The sequence below is a fragment of the Carcharhinus amblyrhynchos genome, chromosome 10 (genome assembly GCF_965287045.1).
Source record: "Carcharhinus amblyrhynchos chromosome 10, sCarAmb.v2.hapA, whole genome shotgun sequence".
Taxonomy (NCBI): domain Eukaryota; kingdom Metazoa; phylum Chordata; class Chondrichthyes; order Carcharhiniformes; family Carcharhinidae; genus Carcharhinus; species Carcharhinus amblyrhynchos.
The window spans coordinates 8,371,492-8,396,066 of NC_137333.1; the positions used below are offsets into that span (position 1 = coordinate 8,371,492).

The window sequence follows — 24,575 nt, forward strand, 5'->3', positions numbered from 1 at the left end:
CTAGAGGGTGATGAATTCATTGCACAGAAGACTGTGGAGGCCAGGTCACTGAGTGTATTCAAGACTGAGATAGATTGGCTCTTGATTGGAAAAGCCAGGAGAATAGTGTTAAGAAATATATCAGTCATTATCGAATGGTGGAGCCGACTTGATGGGCCGAATGGCCTAATTCTGCTCCTATATCTTGGAGCACACATATCGCCCATGTTTATGGCTATCCAAGTCCATAATGTATCAGGTGACAGGGCAAGGCTCAACTGCTAATCTCTTCATAATCAAGTAGTCTTCTGATACATGATTTGGGCAGATGGATGAATGAATATTTGCCCCACGAGGCAAGATACCCTCTGGCCTTCAATGGAAGAAAGGAGGGGAAAACTTTGGAGAAGAAATGAGGGAAAAGGAAAAAGTGAAAAATAAAATCCAGACATTGCACCCGATCTCCAGACCAAACTTCCCACATTGTTTCCACAATTACCATGCCATGCACAAAACCGCAGTAAGGTTAGCACGCTGAGAATACTTGCTTCCACTTGGCAGCACACATCAAACCACCATCTCTCCAATGTCCAAGAACAAAAAGCATGTGATTCTAGTCTGTGAAGAAAGGGCTGAGTTATAAATTATGACACAGTGTTGAAAAATGAGACATTGGTGGTTCCAGCATGGAAATTAGCTTCAGACTGTTGATCACAATTTGATTCACTTCCAGGAGGGAGGCAACTTCTTTACAGCTTTTGAGATTGTTTAAATGCTACATTTATAATCAATTATCATGAGGCTAGTCATTTGACGATATTAAACTAGAAATATTCCTAGTGCACTGAACAATGATAAAATATTTTATGCTGTAGAACTAATCCATCCTGTAGTTATAATGCAAGAATAGTCTTGGTGCAAGCATTGCAACAAATCTTCATTAGATTCGGTTTTCTGGCAATCAAGTGCACTAAAAATAATGTTATAAAGTGCAGTGAAACATATTCATCTCAAGGGTTCAAGTCTCCAAAGGATTAGCTGCTGGAAAGCAGAAGTCCACTTTTTATGAAAGCCTAATTTACAATTCCCTGCACAAAATGGGAAGAAAATATTCCCTAAACTGTCAGTGAATGTTGTCATGGAATGACTTCCATAGATTTAAATAAACAGATGGCTGTGGTCGGCACAATGATTAGCGCTGCTGCCTCACAGCGCGAAGGGCCCAGATTCAATTCCCGGCTTGGGTCACTGTCTGTGTGGAGTCTGCACGTTCTCCCTGTGTCTGCATGGGTTTCCTCCGGGTGCTCCAGTTTCCTCCCACAGTCCGAAAGAAGTGCTGATTGGCAATGCTAAATTCTTTCTCAATGTATCCGAACCGGTGCCAGAGTGTGGCGACTAGGGGATTTTCACGGTAACTTCATTGCAGTCTGAATGTAAGCCTACTTGTAACACAAATAAATTAACTTAAACTTTAAACCTATTTATTTGTCCCAGTCCTCCCAGTCCTGCTGAGTATGAACATGCTGGATTGTCAGACATGGTATACATTTGCTTTTTGATTCCCTCTCGATCAGGGCACGAATAATTTAGCTACAATTGCTCCTGAGAGCATTTCCTGGTTTCGGAGGTTGCCTCAAGGTTGATGTGTTGCATTTTGAGGCAAAACAAAGATTTGGATTGTCTTGAAATTGTGACTTCGTGACTTCATCAGGTTAAGAAGTAGTTGTTCTAGAGAAACTAGCATTGGTTAACACACGACCAAGCAAATATTAATATCATACAATATTTACCAGTTGAATAGATGCCATCGCTCTGGCTAACTAACAATGGTGTTACTTCTGCCCACTTTACGTTGCATGTTATAGGACAAGCTCAAGGTTTGATTCTGATGATCATAACAGACCGATGGTGAATGACTGGTCATCCCATAGGATATAGACTCTGAAATGGGAATGATTTACCACAGGATGTCTGGACTTGAGCAGCTTAGCTAATGCTAGAGACTTTGCTGAACACTTGCTGCTGGCTTCCCTGTATTTTCCACAAAGCCAACCATGATTGGAGTCACAAGTAGGTCAGACTTATCAAAGATCCCACCCCTTCAGGACATGAGTAAATCATTTGTCCTTTGAATGACAACCCAATAGCTTTCATCGTTATTCCCTGGTGCTAGCCCACAAAAGACTGAGGTCAGAATTTTCCAATCCCCCCTGCCAGCGGAATCTTCTGGTCGCAAAATGACCTCTGTTGCATCTGGTCTGAATTATTGAATTCATACTCACAAAAGTCACAAACTTTGCTACATCAGCCCCGTGACCACTCGGCAACCTCTCAATTCTCAACATTAACAGTGGGCGTCATGGTGGCACAGTGGTTAGCACTGCTGCCTCACAGCAACAGGGACCCGGTATCAATTCTGGCCGTGGATCACTGTGTGTGTGGAGTTTGCACGTTCTCCCCATGTCTGTGTGGGTTTCCTCCTGGTGCTCCAGTTTCCTCCCATAGTCCAAAGCTGTGCTCATTAGGTTGATTGGCCATGTCAAATTGACCCTAGTGTTAGGGGATTAGCAGGGTAAATATGTAGGGTTGTGTGAATGGGACCTGGGTAGAATTGTGATCGGGGCAGACTCGATGGACTGAATGGCCTCCTTCTGCACTTGAGATCATTTCAGTTCTTCTATGAGATGGTGGATTGTGTAGTGAAAAATGATGGAGTACTGATTATTAATGACGTGTTAACGATATTGTCTGGATACACAGATGAAGGGCATTTTTTAATTAAGTGCTTTGAGTGCATAGAAATAGGAGGTAACTGAGGCATTTGGCACGTGGGAGGAGAGTTAGGAAATGGAACAATGTCAATAAACTCTTGAAGGAAAAGTCTTGGTTTTGATTTCACCTGGATCCTAAAAACAGCAATGCACAATGTTCAAGTTCAGTCACAACTGATATCAGGCTCCGCTCACCTTTAACAAACGTAGAATGGGATTTTCCCACCCTTCCCAATGGCAGGATCTTGTGGTCTCACTGATGGGACGCCACCCCACCACAGATTTCCTGGTAGCGTGGGTGGGGTCAATAAGACATCCCATTGACAGCGGTACGGCCAGAAGATCGCTCCACCAGTAGATGGGATTGTGGTCGGTGCAGACTCGATGGGCCGAATGGCCTCTTTCTGTACTGTCGGGTTTCTATGATTTCTATGAATGACGGGTTACCTCCAAACACCTAGAAACACACTGTGGTGCGGGTGGTGGGTGTGGGGGGACAGAGAATCCTGCCATATCCTTGCGATATCTTTCCTCGGTCAGACTGATTCAGTACGGATATTTTACAGACGTTTCGACAGATCCGATATTCCTAGAGTTAATGATCCAGTTGTAGCTGCCTGCCCATCCCCCTCCCTCATCCCACCACCCCCAAAATGACTATCTAGTAACTTTCACAGAAGGGCAGCCACTAAGAAGATTACAAATGAACTGTTTATTAACAGAAGTAGCTATTTACAGAGAGTGATGGAAAGGCTCAAGTACTGCACAACTCCAGACTCCTAATCAATAAGGAAAACCTGCACGCAGGCCCAGGATTCATAGGTCCAGCCTGATTGGTTGGATAGATCACATAACCCTCCGAGAACGCAACCCTTAAAGGGGCACATGACCAGAGACCGTAATTTGCGCGTTAGCCTACATACAATGAGCAGGCTTACTTGTTATTATTAGACATGCTCTCCACTCTGGCTTCTCTTGATCCTATAAATATTTTAGTGTCACAAGTAGTCTTGCAATGAAGTTACTTCCAGCAAGGGTTGGAAAGTTTGGTCAGGAGTGAGGGCCCAGATCAATTCACCATCCCTCCTGATAGGGGTTGAGAGAGCCTTCAAACCAATTGAGACCATTCTACCAACAGGTTAGTTAACACAGCACAAATATGACAAATTCCTGTTCTCCTTCCCTTTTAACCTTTGACAGCTAAAAAAAAAATTATGGAGCCATCTAACTGTTTACATCACTCACATTAACCCCCGGTCACTGAAACAAAACATTTTGAGAATGTTTAATTATCATGTTGGCAATCAACTTGAAGGGAAAAAGAAACTCCAGGATCATTTCAATAAAATCACCTATCAAGGAATATATGCATGTGCCTGATGGTTAACGTATCGCACTCTCCTGGTAGCCTACAATCTGGCAATTTAATCTAGCTTTGCTAAATTCTTCCTGAGTGTACCTGAACAGGCACCAAAATGCAGCGACTGGGGGATTCTCACAGTAACTTCATTGCAGTGTTAATGTAAGGCTACATGTGACACTAATAAATAAATTTATGGTCGGGATTTTCTGGCCACGCTTGCCCCAAAACTGGAAAATCCCACCCGGGGTCAATGGACCTTTCTATGGTCTGCCCCCGCCTGCTGTGATTCCCATGCGGGTGGGAGAGGAAAACTCTCCCCTTTGTACCCAGTATTAGTTTAAACGTACTTGGATGAACAAACGGAAGGTCAGTGGGATTCAGAAGGAGGAAGTGCTCTCTGTTACCATGGACTGAACAACAATGTCTCATCCCTTTACAGCTGTGTAAATTATTAATCTTATCCACCAAACAACACCCTCTTATCGGGATTACTTTATTTATTAGTTGGTCTAATGTATTAGTCAACTGCGGATCCTGTTATACAACCTTTTGCATAAACCCATACATGTTATTCAAATTGCCTTATTTGTTATGATAGCAATCCACTGTAAGTTGTCCTAACTGCTTGCCCTTCCAAAGTACTCATTAGACTAATGAAAACCTTCAAACCAAAAGGAAAAAAAATGCAACAACCTGCCAGAAAAGAGGTCTGAGGTTATTATGAAAATTGCAACGCTGGGAGCTGGATGAAGATCCGTTCATTAATTCTTCCTCAGCAAATTGCTAAGCAATTTACTTGCCGTCCTCTGCATTAATGAATTAATCTTTTCTTTCTCGAAACAAAAGCAAAAATGTGTTTTCTTTTTAAAGGGACACTTCCGCTGAAGCAGTTCCAACTATTCTAAATTGTAAACATGCTTAGTATTGTTGTTAACTAGAGAAAAAAATAGTTTGAATAATCATTTAGCCAAGAGGTGAAGGGAAAGTAATGAAATCCCGCAAGAATGGCTTCAGTCATGTGGTGTTTATCAGGGAATTACTTCAATTACTTTACACTGACTAAACTCTGCAAACCATATCCATTTTTATAATTAGGTTACACGGTAGCTAACATTCATAACACACCCGAGTGTATGGATGGCAAACAAGGAACCCTGATAGATTCTCCCATCACTGATAGCGGAAGATGATCGGAATGATTTACATTTTTGTGGACTTGGGCGCACTTTGTTGATGTCTTCTCAGGCTATTTTTTTACACTTTTCTACTCAAGGGGGTGGGAGGGGAGGGAGGAGTTCACCCGCCACAGGAGTCACAGTGGGCGGAAAGGGCAGGCCACACAGAGATCTGTTGACCACCGGCAAGATTTTCCGATTTTGGGACAAGTCCGGTTGGAAAATCCTACCCAACGATTTTGGCACTCCAAGTTGCTGGGAATACAGATTGGTAATGGTGTGGCAAGGATAACAGAACCTCTGAGACTGTTGTAGGTTAGGCATGGTGGTTAGTACTGCCGCCTCATAGCACCAGGGGCCTGGGTTTGATTCCCAACTTGGGTCACTGTCTATGTGGAGTCTGCACATTCTCCCTATGTCTGCGTGTATTTCCTCTGGGTGCTCCGGTTTCCTCCCACAATCCAAAAGATGTGCTGGTAAGTTGCATTGGCCATGTTAAGTTCTCCCTCAGTGTCCCCAAACAGGAGCTGAAGTGTGGCGACTAGGGAATTTTCCCAGTAACTTCATTGAAGTGTTAATGTAAGCTTACTTGTGACACTAACAAATAAACTTAAAACTAAATAAGAAAACTAATGGTTTGCTTCCTTAACTAAGGAGATTTGAAGATTGAGAGATAAACAGAGGAAGGACTGAAAAGGAAACTGATTCAGAGAGGAAAAGGCACATTGATGGATGAGTGGAAGGAAATGTTAGAATGTTTCTCCTGCCCTGCCAAATCTAACACTTTGAGAAACTCCAACAATAATTCACTCCCCACAGGAATAATATGTCAGGCTTTAAACTGTCATCTGCTAGCTCACAGAAGTTGATTGTCAGCCATTAACAATCACTGCCTCATTAAAAGAGAATTGGAGAATCATCACGGGGTCCCTACAGTGCAGAAGACCATTCAGCCCATCGAGCCTGCACTGATAACAATCCCACCTTGGCCCTACCCCCGAAACCCCATTATTGGGGTTAACTTTTTGTGGTGTGTGTAATGGAAAGTGCGTGAGTAAATAAAGCCACTTCAAGGAACCCATGGCGAGGTTAAGCGCGTGATTTCATTTCTGCAAAGTTAAAGGTGGCATTGTGCAAATCATCTGGCAACTTATGGTTATTAACAATCCATACTTTGCTGGACAGCTTACACAGTAAGAATTTTTCAGGAAATTCTGGCTCCTTATATTTTCCCTCCCTCAATGTCCTTCTTCCAGTTTGTTGGCCTGCTCCTTGCTAACTGACAAAGGGGTATGGCTCTACAAGTGCCATCAGAACCTTCAGAACTTAATGTGCAACGCCTGCACAATCTTGGCAATGATTACTGGAAACAGTCCAAATTATTCTCAACTGACGTTCAGCATGAGTACTTTTCATCAGGGATTACCATGCAGCGCTCCAGGATTGTAAGTCCACTTGATTTGTGTTTCGACCTGCCATGGCTGCTATGCTCAGTTTTAATCCTGCCATTACTTCTGCAGCTGAGATCCTCTAACTCTACACAGACTTGGGAGCCAACTTTAAATTATCCTGAACCGCTAAGAATTGTTACTAAATTGCTGAAGTTAGAAAAGCAAAGATGTTATGGTGAGATTCATAAAACATTGGTTTGCGTGCAACATTGGGCGAAATTTTCTTGTCCCACCCATCACGGGGGGCGGACATGCGAAGGGTTTGTTGACCTCGGGTGGGATTTTCCAGTTTTGGGGGTGAGTGCAGCTAGAAAATCCCGTCTGTTGTGTCCATTTCAGGAAGGATTTGAAAGCTTTAGAGAGAGTGCAGAAAAGATATAGGAGAATGGTGCTGGGGGTGAGAGAAGTCAGGCACTTCAGGAAGTTGTTCTCCCTCGAGAAGATTGAGAGGAGATTTGATAGAAATGATCAAAATCACGAGTGCTCTTGACAGAATAGACGGGCTGGAACCAGTTCCATTGCTGGAAAATCAGAGGGCACAGATTTAAGGTGATCGGAAAAAGGATGAGAGGCAACCTGAGGAAAACCTTTTCTATGCAGTGAGCGATCAGGATCTGCAGTGCACCGCCTGAGAGCATGGTAGGGGTAGATTCAGTTGCGGTTTTTCAGCTGAGTTGGCTAGTTATCGGAAGAGAAAATAATCTAACAAAAAGAAATGTAGTTGGAATAGCTGAGTTGCTCTTACAAAGAGCTGGCACATGCACGATGGGTCAAATGGCCCTTTGCGGTGCTGTAGCCATTCTATAAAATTCACAAAGAGGTAAAGGAGACTGAGAGAAAAACGAGCACAAAAGACTGTTTGCAGAGAGAAGCTTCTGCTCAAAAACTTATATCTCTTACACAAGACGGGTTGGATTTACAATAATAAATTGGTGTTGTTCTAAACTATAGCTATTGTCCAGGAAAAGGTGACATTGGGTTTTTTTAACCACCCATTTTACACTCTGCCAATTTACCAAGGCATTGAAGGCGAAAGGTGCAAACTGAGTTGTGCCACTAATACCCATTTACTAACTGTTACTTTCTTCCAGTGGTGTTTGATATGAGGGGGAAAGTTCAAATACTGGTTCCTGTACCGAGGGAGTCAAGGCAACAGATTCTGAGCACAATTTCAACTGACAACTCTTTCCCCAAGGAAGGGGGCATCCAACGCAGGGATTGATCCCAGGTTCTTGGAGGTGTGAGATAGTAGTGCCTCCCTGTCACCTGAGTAAGTCCAGGAGAGATAAACTGTTTTAATGCTGAAATCTTAGATTAGTTTGACTATAACTTTGAGGAGATCCATGGTGATGCGTACTAAGACGCTAAAATAAAACATGTGAATTATGAGTGATTTTTATCACCTAGAAATTGGAGCAGGTTTAAAATTTCCAATGGTTAAGGCATAAACTGATGTACGTAACACTGACACCAGTGGATTTTGATGCGAGATTTAGAGATTTCACTTTGCAAGAGTCTATTCCTGGCATGCCTCCTTACAAGATGAGAGTGTGGGTCAGAGATAACACTACAGGGTCTATTTTGGGGCCTATACCTCCATCCAGCAATGATCCAAGCCAGGACTGTCACTTTCCAAAATTACCCTTTAGAAGTGCAGCCAGGAAGATCAGACAGGCTGAGGAATTGCTTAGGTTTCACTGTCTTTGGCAGGGAACCATATTGGCAAATAACCAAGCTAATGAAATAAGATTATACCAGTGAAAACACATTTTTTTTATAGAACTTGCAAGCACTGGAACTAATTTATCCAAAGGTGTTTTGTACACGGGAAAACACACCTCGAATACTTTGAGTTCTACAGTCTTCTTTGCATCCAACCATTGGAATGTAGCTTCCTTGATATTCCAATGTTATTCGATAAGCTCTTCCACTGGTGAGACCAAGCAGCTACGGCTAGGAGTGTAAGTGGAGATATTTATCATAACCCATGGCTGGATGAAGTTTCATACTTGGGAGTAAGTTTTCAACTGAGGGGCATTTTAATAAGCAGTCAAGGACGCGCTTTGTCATGTCGCAGTGAAATCATACACTTCGAAATAGGATTTTATCTTCACAGTTTTTCCATTCATAAAGGTTACAATTTGCAGTTGTGAAGATAATTAATCAACACTCACAAGTGATGTTCACATAAAAACAAGAGAGCATGGAATTAGAATAGACTTTACAACCCTGAAAACCCATTTTTCCTTAACAGTTCATACATATCTACTTTGATCATGTGCTGTCTACCCTGACATGGCTTCTGATATTTTCTGCACAATTCCCACATGAATAAAACAGACCTATCAGTACCTCTGTAATAAGGTGCCAGTCAAAAGTTTCAAATGCAAGATAAGGGCTCATTGAGTTAGGAGTCATATATTACCATGGATAGAGATTGGTTGAAGGAGAAGAAGCAAAAAGCGGGGATTAATGGGGAATTAGCAAGTTGGCATGCTGTGATTAGTGGAGTGTCACAGGGATCAGTGCTGGGCCCTTAGTTATTGACAATCTGTAATGACAAGGGGACCACGAGCACAGTGTCTAATTTGCTTGCCATACAAAGATAGGTGGGAATGTAAGTTGTGAGGAGGGCACAAAGAGAATGCGAAGAGGTATAGACAGATTAAGTGAGTGCAGAAGGATTAATGTGGGGAAGTGTGCGGAAATTAAGTTCAGTGGAAAGAGTAGAAAAAAAATTTACAAGATGGAAAACTTCAACATTTTGATATTCAGATAGAGTCGTGTGTACGTTCACAAGGAAAGTTGAAGTATTAAAATTTATTTATCGGTGTCACATGCAGGCTCACATAACACTACAATGAGATTACTGTCCAAATCCCTTAGTTGCCACATTCCGGCGCTTGTTTGGGTACACTGAGGAAGAATTGAGCATGGCCAATGCAGCTAACCACCATGTAAGGAAAAAACCGGAGCACCCGGAGGAAACAACAGACGCGGGGAGAACATACAGATTCAAGCAAGGAATTGAAGCCAGGTCCCTGGTGCTGTGAGCCAGCAGTGCTCACCACTGTGCCACCCAGAAAGATAGCATGCAGATACACCAAACAACTGGAAAGGCAATTGACGTGTCGACCGTTATTGCAAGGGGATAGAGTGCAAAAATAAAGGACTTTTCTAAAAATTTATAGGGTTTTGGTAAGATCACCCCATGAAATGATGGGTGTTATTTTGGTCTCCGTGTCTAAGAAAGAATATACGTGCCTCAGAGGCAAAACAATGAAGTCTCACTCGATTGTTTCCTTGGATGAGAGGGTTTTCCTATCACACAAAACTGAGTAAATTGGACTTGCAACCTCTGGAGTTTTGAAGAATGTAGAGTAATTTCAGTGATGCTGAGGGCAGACACTATATAATAGGTTATTTCTCCTGCCTGGAAATTCTGGGATATGGGAGCAAAATCTCAGGAAAAGAGATCGATGATTTAGGACTGAGATAAGGAGAAAGTATTTCACTCAAAGGATTATGAACATTTGGGGTTGTTTACCCTAATTAATTGTGCATGCTCCATTATGGAGTATAGTCAAACCTGAGACAGGGAGAGTGTAAAACTGAACGGACAGGATTCCTTCTGTGATATCAGCTGCCCTGACCCAGACACAATTTCACAGTAAAGTGGACAAGATCTCTTTCGGGAAGCCCCACCCTATTAAAGCATTGAGTGACAACTTATTGGACACTTATGAGTCCTTTCTTGCCTAGGATCATTTGGAAACAATTGGATCAGGGAGCCAAATAGAAGTTAACAATCTCAATCTGAGATGAGAAATGAGGAACACCTACCCGAATCTGAAGGGCCCTTCAGAATTGGGATGCCGTCTGCTCTGGAACCTAGAAGTTCCATCCTTTCTCCATCTTCTCCCTCCCTCGCATTATGAGATTGCACCCCCAACCCCCTGGGAGATTCCCTTACCTCCCACCCCTGTGACCCTTTGTGCTGACCTGAAATACAATCCCGGGACCAAATAGACCTGTTGGACTTTAACCTGGTGTTGTGAGACTTCTTATTGTGTTTACCCCAGTCCAATGCCAGCATCTCCACATCATGACTGAGGCTAAAGAACAGCACTGCAGTTCCTCTTCTGGCCTCTACAGCGCTGTGCTTGGAGTGGCTGGGGAGCTGTCGGCTAATCTGATGAGCCGATTGTTCTCCAAGATGGGACCTCTGTCCGAGGGTGAATGGAAGCCCCTCCTGCTGCCAGTCAACACTCAATTGAGCGCAAAATATTTGCGGGCCTGTTGGGGGACACTCTCAAGATGGCGGATATCAAGCACTCGCGATCTTGAAAATTCAGGCCTCAGATTCTGATCTTCAGGGAACCAAAGGATACGGAGAGCAGGGAAGAAAGTGGAGTTGAGGCATCAACCATAATCATGTTGAATCACAAACATTCTCAAGTAGTCGAACGATCCACTCCTGCTTTTACACATATTCGAATACAACTTGTAGACACCTTTCGCTTTAAAGGTTTCAACTGGCTGAGAATTAATTACATTTTTTAGGAACAGAATCTTAATTGGTAATAATGTGCAACACCATTATGGTTAAGCGTTCAGGTATGACTTTATATTCACTTAAGACGCTCCACACGAACGTTCAATAAAAAAATGGCTTACATATTGTTGCATTTATGATCCTCCACGGTGCGGGGGGAGAATGATTATTTTCTTGAATGAGCATGCTATATGCCCATTGCTAATTCTCACAAGGTTTTTAGTAGTGGTGCTCGTCTGTCTGAACTATCACTGCACCAGGCAGCTAAAAAAAAATTGCTATTTTTTACCAATATTAAAATATTGTCACTTTTGGCAGCACAGTAGTTAGCGCTGCTGCCTCACATCTCTAAGGTTCAATTCTGATCTTGGATGACTGTCTGTGCGGAGTTTGCACATTCTCCCCGCCTCTGCATGCGTTTCCATCGGCTGCTCCGGCTTCCTCCCACAGTCCAAAGGTGTGCAGGTTAGATGGATTGGCCGTGCTAAATTGCCCCTTAGTGTCCAAAATGTGGTAGTTGGGGGGGGGGGGTTAGCAGGGTAAATAAGGTGAATTACGAGGGAGGGTTTGGGTGAGGTGCTTGTTGGAGAGTCGGTGCAGACTCGATAGGCTCAGCTGCCTCCTTCTGCGCTGTAGAGATTCTGTGAAATGATTTCATGCCTTCCATCATTTACTGTCGAAAGATTCTGAGGGTGACTTTAATCTTTCCCCTGTCATATGTTGGAGGAATTAGGGTTATTGGAATTGGGCAGAGAAAGGACATGTCCCCTTTTCTTAGGAACATAGAAAATAGTTGCAGGAATAAGCCATTTGGTCCTTCGAGCCTACAACATCTTTCAATATGATTCTGGCTGGTCATATACTTTCAGTATCCCATTCCCGCTTTCTCTCCATAACCCTTGACCCCTTTAGCCACAAGGGTCGCAGCCAGCTCCCTCTTAAACATAACTAATGAATTGGCCCCAACAGCTTTCTGTGGTGGAGAATTCCACAGGTTCACAACTCTGAGTGAAAAAGTTCTTCATCTCAATCCTGAATGGCTTATCCCTGATTGTTAGACTGTGACCCCTTAGTTCTGGACATCCCCAACATCGGGAACATTCTTCCTGCATCTAGCCTGTCCAGTCCCATCAGGATTTTATATGTTTCGACTTGCTCTTGCTCTGCCTCTTTTCATTTGGCTCATGTCCAACTCTTGTTGTCCCTTGTGATGCCTTGTCCCTACATTGTGGCTTGTTGCCTTGTTGTCCCCTGGGTCTTGTCCATTTTTTTTAATTACACATGTCAGTTTGGTTAGAGACTGGGGGTGGAAGCCTTTCATAACGTTCAGATACTCCAAAGCATGTTACAGCCAACTAAATATTTCTGAAATCTAGTCACTGTTATAATGTTGGAAATACGGTGATCAATTTGTATACAGCAAGTTCCACAAAGTGATAGTGATCAGGTATCCTCTTTTGACCGACGGATTACTACTCTGTCGGGTGCCAGGGATAACTCTCTGAATCTTCATGGAAATAGCACCACAGGATCTTTCCCCAAGAGCAAACAGAACAATGATTTAACTTCCCATCTGAAAGACAGCACCTCTAACAGTGCAGCCTGCATTCTTTAACTGAAATTGGAACAACTCTATTCCTTCTAGTTCCACATTCAGGTTTGACAGCTGCTGGTCAGGAGTCTGGCAGCAGCTGCATTAGAGCAAACCAATTTTGCAATGGGGCCCTCATGAGCCCTTATATGTAATATACAAGAACCTAAGAACTAGGAGCAGGCGTAGGCCATTCAGCCCCTCGAGCCTGCTCCACCATTCAATACAATCATGGCTGATCTTGTCTCGGCCTCAACTCCACTTTCCTGCCATTCTCCATACTGTCTAACCAATCAAAAATTTGTCTATCTCTTCAATAAATTTAATCAATATCCTGGCATCCACCACACTCGGAGGTAGTGAATTCCACAGATTCATGGCCCTTTACGTGAAGTCATTTCTCCTCATCTCGGTTTTACAACTGCTACCCTTCATCCTAAAACTATGACCTCTCATTCTAATTTGCCCCACAAGGGAAAACATCGCTCTACATCTATCCTGTCAATCCCCTTTAGCATCTTATATACCCAAATTAGATTTCCCCTCATTCTTCTGAACTCAGAGTATAGCCCTAAACTGCTCCATCTACCTTCATAAGACAAACTCCTCACCTCTGGAATCAATCTGGTGAACCTTCTCTGAACTGCTTTCAATGCAACTACATCCCTTCTCAAGGGACCAAAAATTGTGACCAAAACTCCAGGTCTAGGTTCATTCATACCTTGTACAGCTGGAGCAATACTTCCTTACTTTTATACTCCATTCTTTTAGCAATAAATGTAAAATATTCTATTTGTCTTCCTTACTTTTTGCTGGACCTGCATATTAATTTTGTGCAATTCGTGCACAAGGACACCCAGATCCCTCTGCACTGAAGCACTCTGACATTTTTCTCCATTTAGATAATGAGTTGCCTTTCTATTTTGTTCTATTCTTCTATTCTAATGACCATTTACCTTAACCGCTCATATCTGTTGGTTAGCCCGTCCTCTATCCAAGCTAATAAGTTATCCCGAACCCCATGTGATCTCTCCTTCAGTAATAACCTTTTGTGCTGCACGGTATCAAATGCCTTCTGGACATTCATGAAGGAGGGTAACTTTTTTTCTCTTTGGTGAGCAGAGCATAGAAATTGTGAACTAATTTTCTGCCCACCACACTGAGGGCTTAGTAAACTAATTATTGCCCGAAGAGCAAACACAAACATGACCATCAGGTGACTAGTTCAACTGTGATGGTCTCCTTGTTGTCCTCCTTTCCCAGTACTCATATTGATGTTTAGCCTCCTGCTTCTGTAGCCCCAAAAGGAAAGAAATCCCAGTAAAGATGGAAAAATAAGAATACTAGTCCAAACAGGACTTGTGTACCTTAAAATGGGACACCAGTAAAAACTGGGAAACAAGAATATTAGTCTGATCTGTCTTTTCCTATTGGATGTTTACAACTAACAGTTTTGGGCTGTTCAATACCATGTTTTGATACTTTCAGAATGGAAGAATAATACCTAAAAGCAGAGCTTTGTTACATGCCATTTTGGCCTTTTATCAGAGCACAAGTTACCTGCAAAATCAGTCTGAGAGTATGGGAAACAATGAGTAATTCAGACAATTAATTGTAACTAAAGCAAAAGCACTAACTATTATGGGTGGGATTTTCAGCTCCCACTTCTCCCACGACCAGAAATTCCCACCTGAGGTCAACGGACCCTTTGCGCATCTGTCAAATGGTCCATCCTGCCTGCGAGACTGGAAGATTTAGGCCTATGTTGATCACACTGAGTCCATGGAGTTACTGTTCCTTACATTTGCTACAATGGCGGTACCCCAGTCTTCACACTCCATTTCCCCAAACAAGCACATTTGGATAAAACATTGCATGTTCAGACTATTAAATGAGTTAGAGAATTACATAGAGGTTGATCACAGATTACCATGGGTCCGAGTTAGCTAGAAAAATAGTGGTATGTCAAGGCACAAATCACAGCAAACAAGGGATTAATAGCAATTCAAAGGGATTAAGAGAGTTGCAGATCTCCAGACCTTGTTGGTTGATAACACCTCACACTCTATGTTATTTTATTCAGGAACCTGCTTGAGTTGAACATTTATCGCCCGTTGAACTAGCCACGGAGAGCTAAGACTGGTAATTAACAGCACTAGAACCTTTTAAGCTAAAGGGTGAAGGAAAAAGACGGTATTCAATCAAAATTGTTGCTGGGGTTCAGAACAAAGCAAATATTAATGCTGTGGCAAGTTGAAAAGAAGTCGTTGTTCACTGACCATCAGTAAAGGAATCCGCCTGAGTAATCACTGCAGCCAGTGCTAAAAAACATCAAATGCCGTGGATGTTTTACCTTTTTCAGTGTGCATCCTTTTCGCTTCATGTCCTCCATCATGACAAGCAAGATCTCCTTCCTTCGGTCCAGGCAGGATAGTGGGGGATAACCCCAAGAGGGCCTGGTTAATTGACAATCCATTCTGATGGACAGCTATCAGTTAAAATAAACAGTTTACTTTTCAGTAACCATGCAGGATAAAACAGGGGAGTTTCAGTCATACATTTTCATTCCTAACCCCCTATTTTCCTTTAATCTGTTAATATCAACAAGCGTTTGCGCTCGAGGCTTTAATTTGAGAAACAACAAGCGCATTTCTGTCAGATTTCAGGTTTTCGCTAATTGTGGGCACTAATGGCAATGTTGGGATGTAGCTTTTTCTTCATTCATTCATGGAATGTGGGTGTCGCTGGCTGGGCTGGCATTTATTGCCCATCCCTGAGGGCATTTAAGAATCAACCACATAACTGTGGACCTGGAGTCACATGTAGGCCAGACCGGGTAAGGACAGCTGATTTCCTTCCCTAAAGGACATTAGTAAATCAGATGGATTTTTACAACAATTGTTTCATGGTCATCGTTAGACTTTTAATTCTAGATTTTTATTGAATTCAACTTTCATCAGAATTAGTTTGAATTAATTCATGAAGAGTTGGTCTGAGTCTCTGGATTACTGGTCTACTGACAATGCCATTGCACCGCTACCTCCCCTTAAACAAAGGCTAGCTTAGATTATAGAATCCTACAGTGCGGAAAGAGGCCCTTCAGCCCATTGAGTCTGCAGCGAACACAATCCCACCCAGGCCCTACCCCCATATCCCGACATATTATACCCACTAATCCCTCTAACCTATGCATCCCTGGACACTAAGGGGCAATTTCTTGGCTTGGCCAAATATCCTAACCCGCACATCTTTGGACGGTGGGAGGAAACCGAGTACCTGGCCGAAACCCACACAGACACGAGGAGAACGTGCAAACTCCACACAGACAGTGACCCGAACCGGGAATCAAACCCAGGACCCTGGAGCTGTGAAGCAGCAGTGCTAACCACTCTGCCACCGTGCTGCTCTTTGTAAACAAAGTAACTATTCAGCAATCATTTTATTTCATGTGCTCAGCCATCCTGGTCAATCCCAATGGGGTCAAACCAGCTGCTCAACAGGGTCATCGGGATCCACGATGCCAACAAAAGTATTCATAAAGCAGCTAAGCAGAAATGGAGCAGGGAAATAACATCGAGGTTATACGCTATTTCCTTTGCACCTGTTAGTTCCACGGCATCATATTATAAGATGCACATGGCACAATGCATTTCTCTCAGCATGAGGAAGTCTTACTCATTACATTTCAATTAGCTTGCTTTTGGAAAAGGACTTCCAGATTACATTGTTCATGGAGCAAAAATCCAATGATCATTACATTTATCTCAGTAACAACTTTTCTTAACAGCAAAGTGGTGGATACCAAGACTGTTAGGTTTTGAGTTTGATACCAATTTCCAGCCGGAGCCACAGTTTGGGAGCTATAGTTCCCTCAGTACCTCTATGCTAGTGAAGAGAGGGGTCAGATGGGATTCCTATTCTATTAATCTAAACAGTGCTACCTCCTGGAAAATCCACAGGTCTGTCAGATAAGAGAACCAAGCACTGCTCTCATTTTTAAGTGTCAAATGATCCTGTTGACATCTCTCTGGTTTGATTTTTCTGTGAAAAGTCTGACAACACCAGGTTTTAGTCCAACCTATTTATTTGATAAAACCTGGTGTTGTCAGACTTTTCACTGTGTTTACGCCAGTCCAACGCCAGCATACCCACATCTTGATTTTTCTGACCTTTGTTCCCTGGGAAATGCAAGAGTGCCACTCCTATTCAGCATTCCGAAGGGGTTCGACATAGATGCCGTCGTGGGGAAATTTAGAACTGGGGGGCAAGTTTCAGACTGATGTCTTCTATTTACAATGGAGAGGAGGAGGAATATCTTACAATTTAATTTATTATTGTCACACGTATTGGAATATGGTGAAAAGTATTGTTTTGTGCGCACTATACAGGTAAAACATACCGTTTATAGAGTATATAGGAGAAAAGGAAAGAAGGTAGAGAATATAGTGTTACAGTCATAGCTGGGGCATAGAGAAAGATCAGCTTAATACAAAGTGGGTTCATTCAAAAGTCTGATGGCAACAGGGAAGAAGCTGTTCTTGCAGGTTGGTACGTGATCTCAGCCTTTTGTATCTTTTTCCCGATGGGAGAAAGTGGAAGAGAGTATGTCCAGGGTGCATGGGGTTCTTGGTTATGCTGGTTTCTTTTCAGAGACTAGGAGGGTCATTGGAATTCCATATCATAGAGAGCCATGGAGGTTGGGTCATTTTTCAAGGTTGAGGTAGATAGATTTATGATTGACAAGAGAGTCAAAGGTTCTGGGGCAAGTAGGAAAGTGGAGTTAAGGTCACAATCAGTTTAGCCATGGATTGTACTGAATGGCAGAGAGGGCTTGAAAGGCCAAGTGACCTAGCACAATATTTATTTCTTACACTCTGAGGAGAATTGGGGGAGACAAGGAAACATATTCCCTCATGGCTCAGGTCACAACTGAACAAAGGAAAGGAAAATGGACCACATTCTAATAACAGTCAATGTTTCAGAAGAGGAGTAAGGTTGAAAATTGGGGAAAAACTTGACTTTCAGATTCAACCACAATGTACAGTGATCCTTTCAAGCACATTTGCATTTTTATATGTTGCTTCAGAATATATATTTGCATTCATTTTTTGTTACAGTGTTAATCTTCCTTTATCTTTGCCCCTTCAACCCACATGTTGCACGGTCTTTAATAAATTAGCCAGATGAAAAATGTAGTGCAGAAAGCAGCAGTGGATGCAACTCACGGATTCTATCGGAGGAGCTCTCAGTCCGAGCTGGTGAACTCGACACGCTGCTGCTCCGATGGGAAGAAGGATGACTCCCTGGTCGACGACCATCTTCCAGGGATGGAGCAGGTGACGGGCTGTCGGGAACACGTTCCTGCAAACAACAGCAACATAAGGTTGAAAGGAGGATGAGGTGAATTTTACAGTCGCTCCGTCGGAATTAGAAAACTCGAGGTCTGAAAAGGAAGAGACTGATGCAAGGCCAAAGAAGTTGATAAATAATAAGATTCAATGTAGGGAACTAAATCCAGTTGTAGGGTTCAAATGTGAAGCTTTCTATGAACGATGCCGGGGACCCAGGTTCGATTCCCGGCTTGGGTCACTGTCTGTACAAAGTCTGCATGTTCTCCCCGTGTCTGCGTGGGTTTTCTCTGGGTGTTCCGGCTTCCTTCCACAGTCTGAAAGATGTGCTGGTTAGACGCATTGGCCATGCTAAATTGTCCCTCAGTGTACACGAACAGGCACCAGAGTGTGGCAACTAGGGGATTTTCACAATAACTTCATTGAAGTGTTAATGTAAGCCTACTTGTGACGCTATAAGTAAACGAACAACCAACCTTAAATGGTCAGAATCCAATGGTGTTTGTCTAAAGGTGCTAATTTGACACTGGTATCATCTTATAAAAACGCAGAATAAATACTGCTGCATCACACTGGGCAGGACAAAGTGGAACACTTTGCAACAGGTAGATTTCTGTGCACTGAGTCCAAACACTCTTTAATTTGTTATTGTCACCAAAGAGCTATTTTATACCAGTTACAACAGTAAGAAAAGGTGATGTAAAGGTAAAATAGCATCAGGCGCACCTCCCATCAGTGGTAAGTGCAACTTTTTCCTCAATATATAGATTATCGAAACAGCCTGTGTGGGATGTATTTTAGTTCGATAAAAAGAGTCTCCACTTCAAAAAGTCCAACACCCAACAATGTGAACCCAGTCTTGGAGATTCATTCAGCAGAAAAGTCTTTCCTCCCTCTTTCTTCAGACAAAGCAATTGATCCATTGACCACAATGGGAGAAGACCCCTAATTGGTACGATAACAAGTAAGCAGGGGTCCCCTCCACACCCAGCATCGCTCCATCTTGTCATCCCCAAACTAACAGAAGTAGACCATTCGATCACTTAAGCCAATTCCAACATTCTGCATTATGGATGATCTATATCTTAATTTAGTCCATCCTCCTTAGCTCCATGTCTTTTTATATCAATATCTAGCAAAAAAAAATCAACCAACCTCAGATTTAAAATGATTTATTGAGCGGGCAACTACAGCTTTTAATGAGTGAGTTTCACACTTCTACTACATATTGCCTGAAGATGTTTTAATAACTCCTCTCCCCCATAACCTGGTTCAGATCTCAGTACGTTCCCTAGGCCTTAAGGCTCCCAAACATAGAAAACAAACAGGTTAATCTCAATTGATTTATTTCAAGCTGCTAAAAACCTCAATCAAATCACCCCTTAACTTCTTATATTCCAGATAATAGGTGCTGAGTTGATGTAATCTTTCCACATAATCTAATCCCTGGAACCCTGAGGCCAGATTTTCCTGTTATGGAATCCCTACAGTGCAAAAGGAGGCCATTCAGCCCATCGAGTCAGCACTGACCACAGTCCCACCCAGGCTCTATTCCCGTAACTCTACATATTTACCCTGCTAATCCCTCTGACACTAGGGTTAGTTTATGATCAGTCAACCTAACCTGCACATCTTTGGACCATGGGAGGAAACCAGAGCACCCAAAGGAAACCCAGGAGACACAAGGAGAACATGCAAACTCCTCACAGACAGTGACCCGTGGCTGGAATTGAACCCGCGTCCCTGTGAGGCACCACTGTGCCATCATATTGGGTTTAGGGCTGGGACAGAGACAGGCAGATAAACAAAATGGCCACTTATCTATCAGAGGTCATAAGTTCCATCTCGATCAGTCAACAGTGGCTTCTGTGAGGGCAGTCTCGAAACAGACCAGCACCTATTAACAGACTAATTAAACTAACTAAGGGCTTTTTAGAATGTCAAATTTCAAATGATAACAACAATCGACATTGCATGAGAAAAAGGTTGGTTGGCCGTTTGACTCTGATTGGTTGAGGCATTGCCATAGAGAAAGAAATGGGGAACTATAGGTTCTCCAAATTCTTTGCATCTCAAAAAAAGGCATGTGGCTTGAACATGTTCTTTTAGTTTGCAGAAAACGGGCTCCTGACTATGAGCTTACGTCACTCCCAGGAAGTGTAAATGAGCCATATTACGAGCTTAACTGATTATCTTAAATTGGTGCAGCTAATAGTGCATTTAGTATTAATCGGGAAGTGCTGTCTGATTGTGGAATCACATGTAACAATAGCAATTTTGTTTTGGGTTTTGAAAATGCAGGCTAGTTGAGTATGGTTACAAATGTAGTATTCATTCGGCAATTTGTGCGCAAATCGGCCAGTGCTGAGTGAAAGGTTGGAGTATTTTGAACACGATTGAAGTTACCTTCATCTTTTTTTTTTAACCCAGCACTAAAGATAGGGTCATAGAGGATTACAGCATGGAAAGAGGCCCTTTGGTCAAAGTTGTCCATGCCACCCTTTTATTTTAAACCACTAGGCTAGTTCCAATTGTCCAAACGCAGGCAATTGGGACTAGCTTAGTGTCTAAAAAAAAGAGCAGCATGGATAAGTTGGGCTACGGGGCCTGTTTCCTTGCTGTAAACTTCTGTGACACTTTCTTCAATGGTCGGTTAAAATACCACATTTGACACCTATCCACAAACTTGTCGCGCCCCAGATGGAATGCATTACCATTGCAAGTTTTTGATAAATGTAGCTAATTCTGCTAAAATAATTCTTTAAAAGACACAAGGACACTAAGAGACAACTTTTAAATGTTCACTCTTTAACTTAAAAAGGAACTGGCTACTGTACACCAATGTAACAAAATAAATGGCTCCATTAAGTATTTTAAAATCATCTTTGGTGAGTCAAAATCAGATTACTTACTGGTGGTAGACGAGACATTATTGTTAAGAATGTTGATATTTTATGATAAACTGAATCCCCACTGTGTTAATAAAACAGCACGAGCCCACCACTTGAAAATACATCAAGGAATATTTATTAGCGCAAGAAGAAAAAGTAAATTACATTTTAATATACTGCTCATTCCACTGGCTTATGGAAGATTTTCTGATTATACAAGTAGGGTTTGGACAGTAACCTGAACCTTAATTTCACTCTGAAAAACTATGCAACTTTGAGAGAAATGTGAGCCCAGGTTGTCGACTGCATTTCCTGCGTCCAGTTACTAACTCACTCATGGTCCAAATGCTGTTGAAAGTATTCCATACTGATGCACAGTTAAGGGCAGCACAGTAGCAAGCCCTGCTGCCTCACAGTGCCAGGGACCCGGGTTCAATTCCGGCCTCGGGTCACCATCTGGGCAGAGTCTGCATGTTCTCCCCGTGTCAACGTGGGTTTCCTCCAGGTGCTCTGGTTTCCTCCCACACTCCAAAGATGTGCAAGTTAGGTTGTTTGACCACGCTAAATTGACCCAAGTGTCAGGGGATTAGCAGGGTAAATATGCAGGGCTGCCAGCGTGGGATTGAGGACGGTGCAGACTCGATGGGCCAAATGACCTCTTCCTGCACTGTAGGGATCCTATGACTCTAAGAGCTCAAACAGGGAATGATAAACAAGGTGGCAAAGCTGCAAGTAAATTCGGCAAGGAACAGAATAGTTTTGGTCTTGTGTCAAATGTAGCTAATCTGGGTGCTGGTTCGATGCCTGAGGACAGAAGGACAGACAGGCATGTGCACGGGATGGATAGGCGGAAGTGTACATGGGCACACATGCTCATACATGCACACACATGCACAGAGTTGATCATGTTGAGAGTATACTAACTGTGGTCTTCCGCACAAACGTCACCAGTGGTTGGTTTAACTAGTGTTGACATAGGAACTAGAGATTGTCTGCGTCTGAACAGAAGGTGAGGAGTTGCTTTCCTCAATATTGTCAGGGTTGTAGCAAGGTTCAACTCAGGATTTTACAAATCTGATCCTGAATTTTTGAATAGGCTCCAGATTTGGTCGATCTGTTCTTCCAACCGATAACTGGTCTGCACATCTCCTCCAGATAATGTCATCTGTGGTCTGGACAGTGCAAGAGACAGATTCAGTCTGTGCCAGGATGTGGCAGGCACACATTTTTCCCCTGTGGAATAATTCTTGTCCTCGGTGGAAAACTGTGTGTTTTGCTTTGCCTTTCTGACATTCCACTTGTGCTTGTTGTTGCTGTCTCCTTAGTTTTTTCGAAGTTTCAAAAGATCAATTGTGGAAACTCAGCTGCCTTTTTATCATGAGTAAGGTGGAGGGGTCTTGATCGCAGAGTATGTGGTTTTCTGGTAGACCAACAAGAATTTAGGCATTTGATAAGCGAACCCTGTTCCTCTTGGTTGCTTTCAAAGTGTGTCTCAAGGTTTGGACGTAGCATTCCACTAGTCCATCATTAGCAGGATGATACAATGTGGAAGTAATGGTTGCAAACCATTCTCATGTAGGAAGTTTTCAAATTCCTGTGAGACAAATTGAGTTCCTTTGTCGCTTACCGGCTGTTCGGAAATCCAAAGCAACTAGATACTGCTCCTAGCTTCTCACTAGTCTTCTCAGATGAGATAGATGTCATCACATAATGACTTCTGGCCATTTAGTGTGAGCATCAACCATTGCTAAGAGCATATAGAACAAAGAACAGTACAGCACAGAAACAAGCCCTTTGGCCCTCCAAACCTGCACTGATCATGTTTACCTATCTATTCCAACCACATGTATCCCTCTATTCTCTGTTTGTTCATATGTCTATCAAGATAAGTGTTAAATGTGGCTAATGTAACTGCCTCAGACACCTCATGTGGCAATGCATTCCAGGCCATTGAACCTCCCCCCCCCCTTAGAACTTGTGCCCCCTTGTAATTGTCATTTCTGCCCTCAGAAAAAGCTGCCAACTGTTCACTCCATCCATACCCCACTCATAATTTTTTAACTTGTATCAGGTTGCCCCTCAGCCTCCATCTTTCCAGGCAGAACCATCCCAGTTTATTCAATCTCTCCTCATCGCTAATACCCTCCATGCCAGGCAATGTCCTGGTCAACTTTTTTCTGTACTTTCTCCAAAGCCTCTACGTCCTTCGAAAGGTCCTGTGCATTCCATATGCATAAGTTCCCAAGCCTCTTCAGACCAATCCCACGGATGCAGCGGCATTAAGTGTAGCAGGTTCCTTACCTATACACAAGAAGAACATGTTCGAGCTTTCTCCTCAATTTCAGCATTCAGTCCAGGTCATCAGAATTAACTTCTCACCATTTCCTTCATGCGTATAATTCCAAAATGACCCTCATATAGCTTCACTAACACTTGATTCCTCAATGGTGGTGGAATAATCTCCCTAAGCAACCCTACCTACCTCCCCCCGCCACCTCCCCCCCAATCTAGGACACCCTGACTGTACTGGCAGCTCCAATCTCCTGGAGTAGTAGCGTCTCAGATTAGACGTTGGTTCCAAAGTCTTTCCTCATAAATCAATTCTGTGAGCACAGGGTTGCTCCGAATGTGTTTTCTTACTTACCGAGAAGTGACAGAAATGTCGTCTACTTGTTCACAGTAGCAGATATTCCCATTTGAGCATTGAGATGAACTGCCTGGCAGTGGCAATCCTGAAAGTCCACCCACTTTATCATGTAGACTTGATTGTCGATATTTAATGGTGTAAGTGTGCGCAGGCAAAAGCAATGTCCTTCTTTGCATTCTATTTGCTGCAAGTGATGGAATTCCTGTGTGTAATCCAGAAATGGCAGTGAGTGGACAATGGTCCATCGGCAATGTCAACCCTCTCCCATACAGGAATGAATGGTGAGTCACCCAGTTGATTTGAAATGCCTATCCCCTTTCCACCAGCTAGCTGGGGTTAAAATCAACCCCATTGCTTTCGGACCAATCCTTGTCATGTTTTAATAAAGCCTTGAGCAATGTAGCTCCACTACATCCCTGTGCTACAGCGAATTAACACAGTTTATTCTACGAGTAATAAAGGGCTCATTAATCATAAATGCCAAACTCATATGGGATAGAAAGGTCTTATTCACTTGTAGAACAGCCCATTATTAGTCACTGTGTATTTATATATCACACAATGCTGCACATTCGTAAGTCTCAGCTCACACATGCGCCTGGTCTGCATACCCATGTTGTAGTGAGACTTTAGTATGGGCTCAATCGCAATTTGAGGACACATTTTGCATATCGACATTAGCATGGAGCCTCCATTAACCAGAGCACAGACCAGACATTTCAGTGCAATGTGCTTAATTTACCGCATGTCCAATTTAATCCAGTAAGAAGTCTGACAACCAAGTTAAAATCCAACAGGTTTATT

General features: G+C 42.8%; 1 protein-coding gene across 4 annotated transcripts in view; it reads right to left on the reverse strand.

The window, feature by feature from the left end:
* LOC145349526 (dachshund homolog 1-like) overlaps positions 1 to 24,575 on the reverse strand; it is a 552,542-nt gene that overhangs the window by 91,723 nt on the left and 436,244 nt on the right. For all 4 annotated transcript variants that reach the window (XM_080198096.1, XM_080198097.1, XM_080198098.1 and 1 more), the window contains 2 exons: positions 18,111 to 18,246; positions 15,239 to 15,373 (listed from right to left, as the gene is read on the reverse strand). In XM_080198096.1, coding sequence (XP_080054222.1) covers positions 15,239 to 15,373; positions 18,111 to 18,246 — 271 coding nt within the window. The remainder of the gene's footprint in view (positions 1 to 15,238; positions 15,374 to 18,110; positions 18,247 to 24,575) is intronic.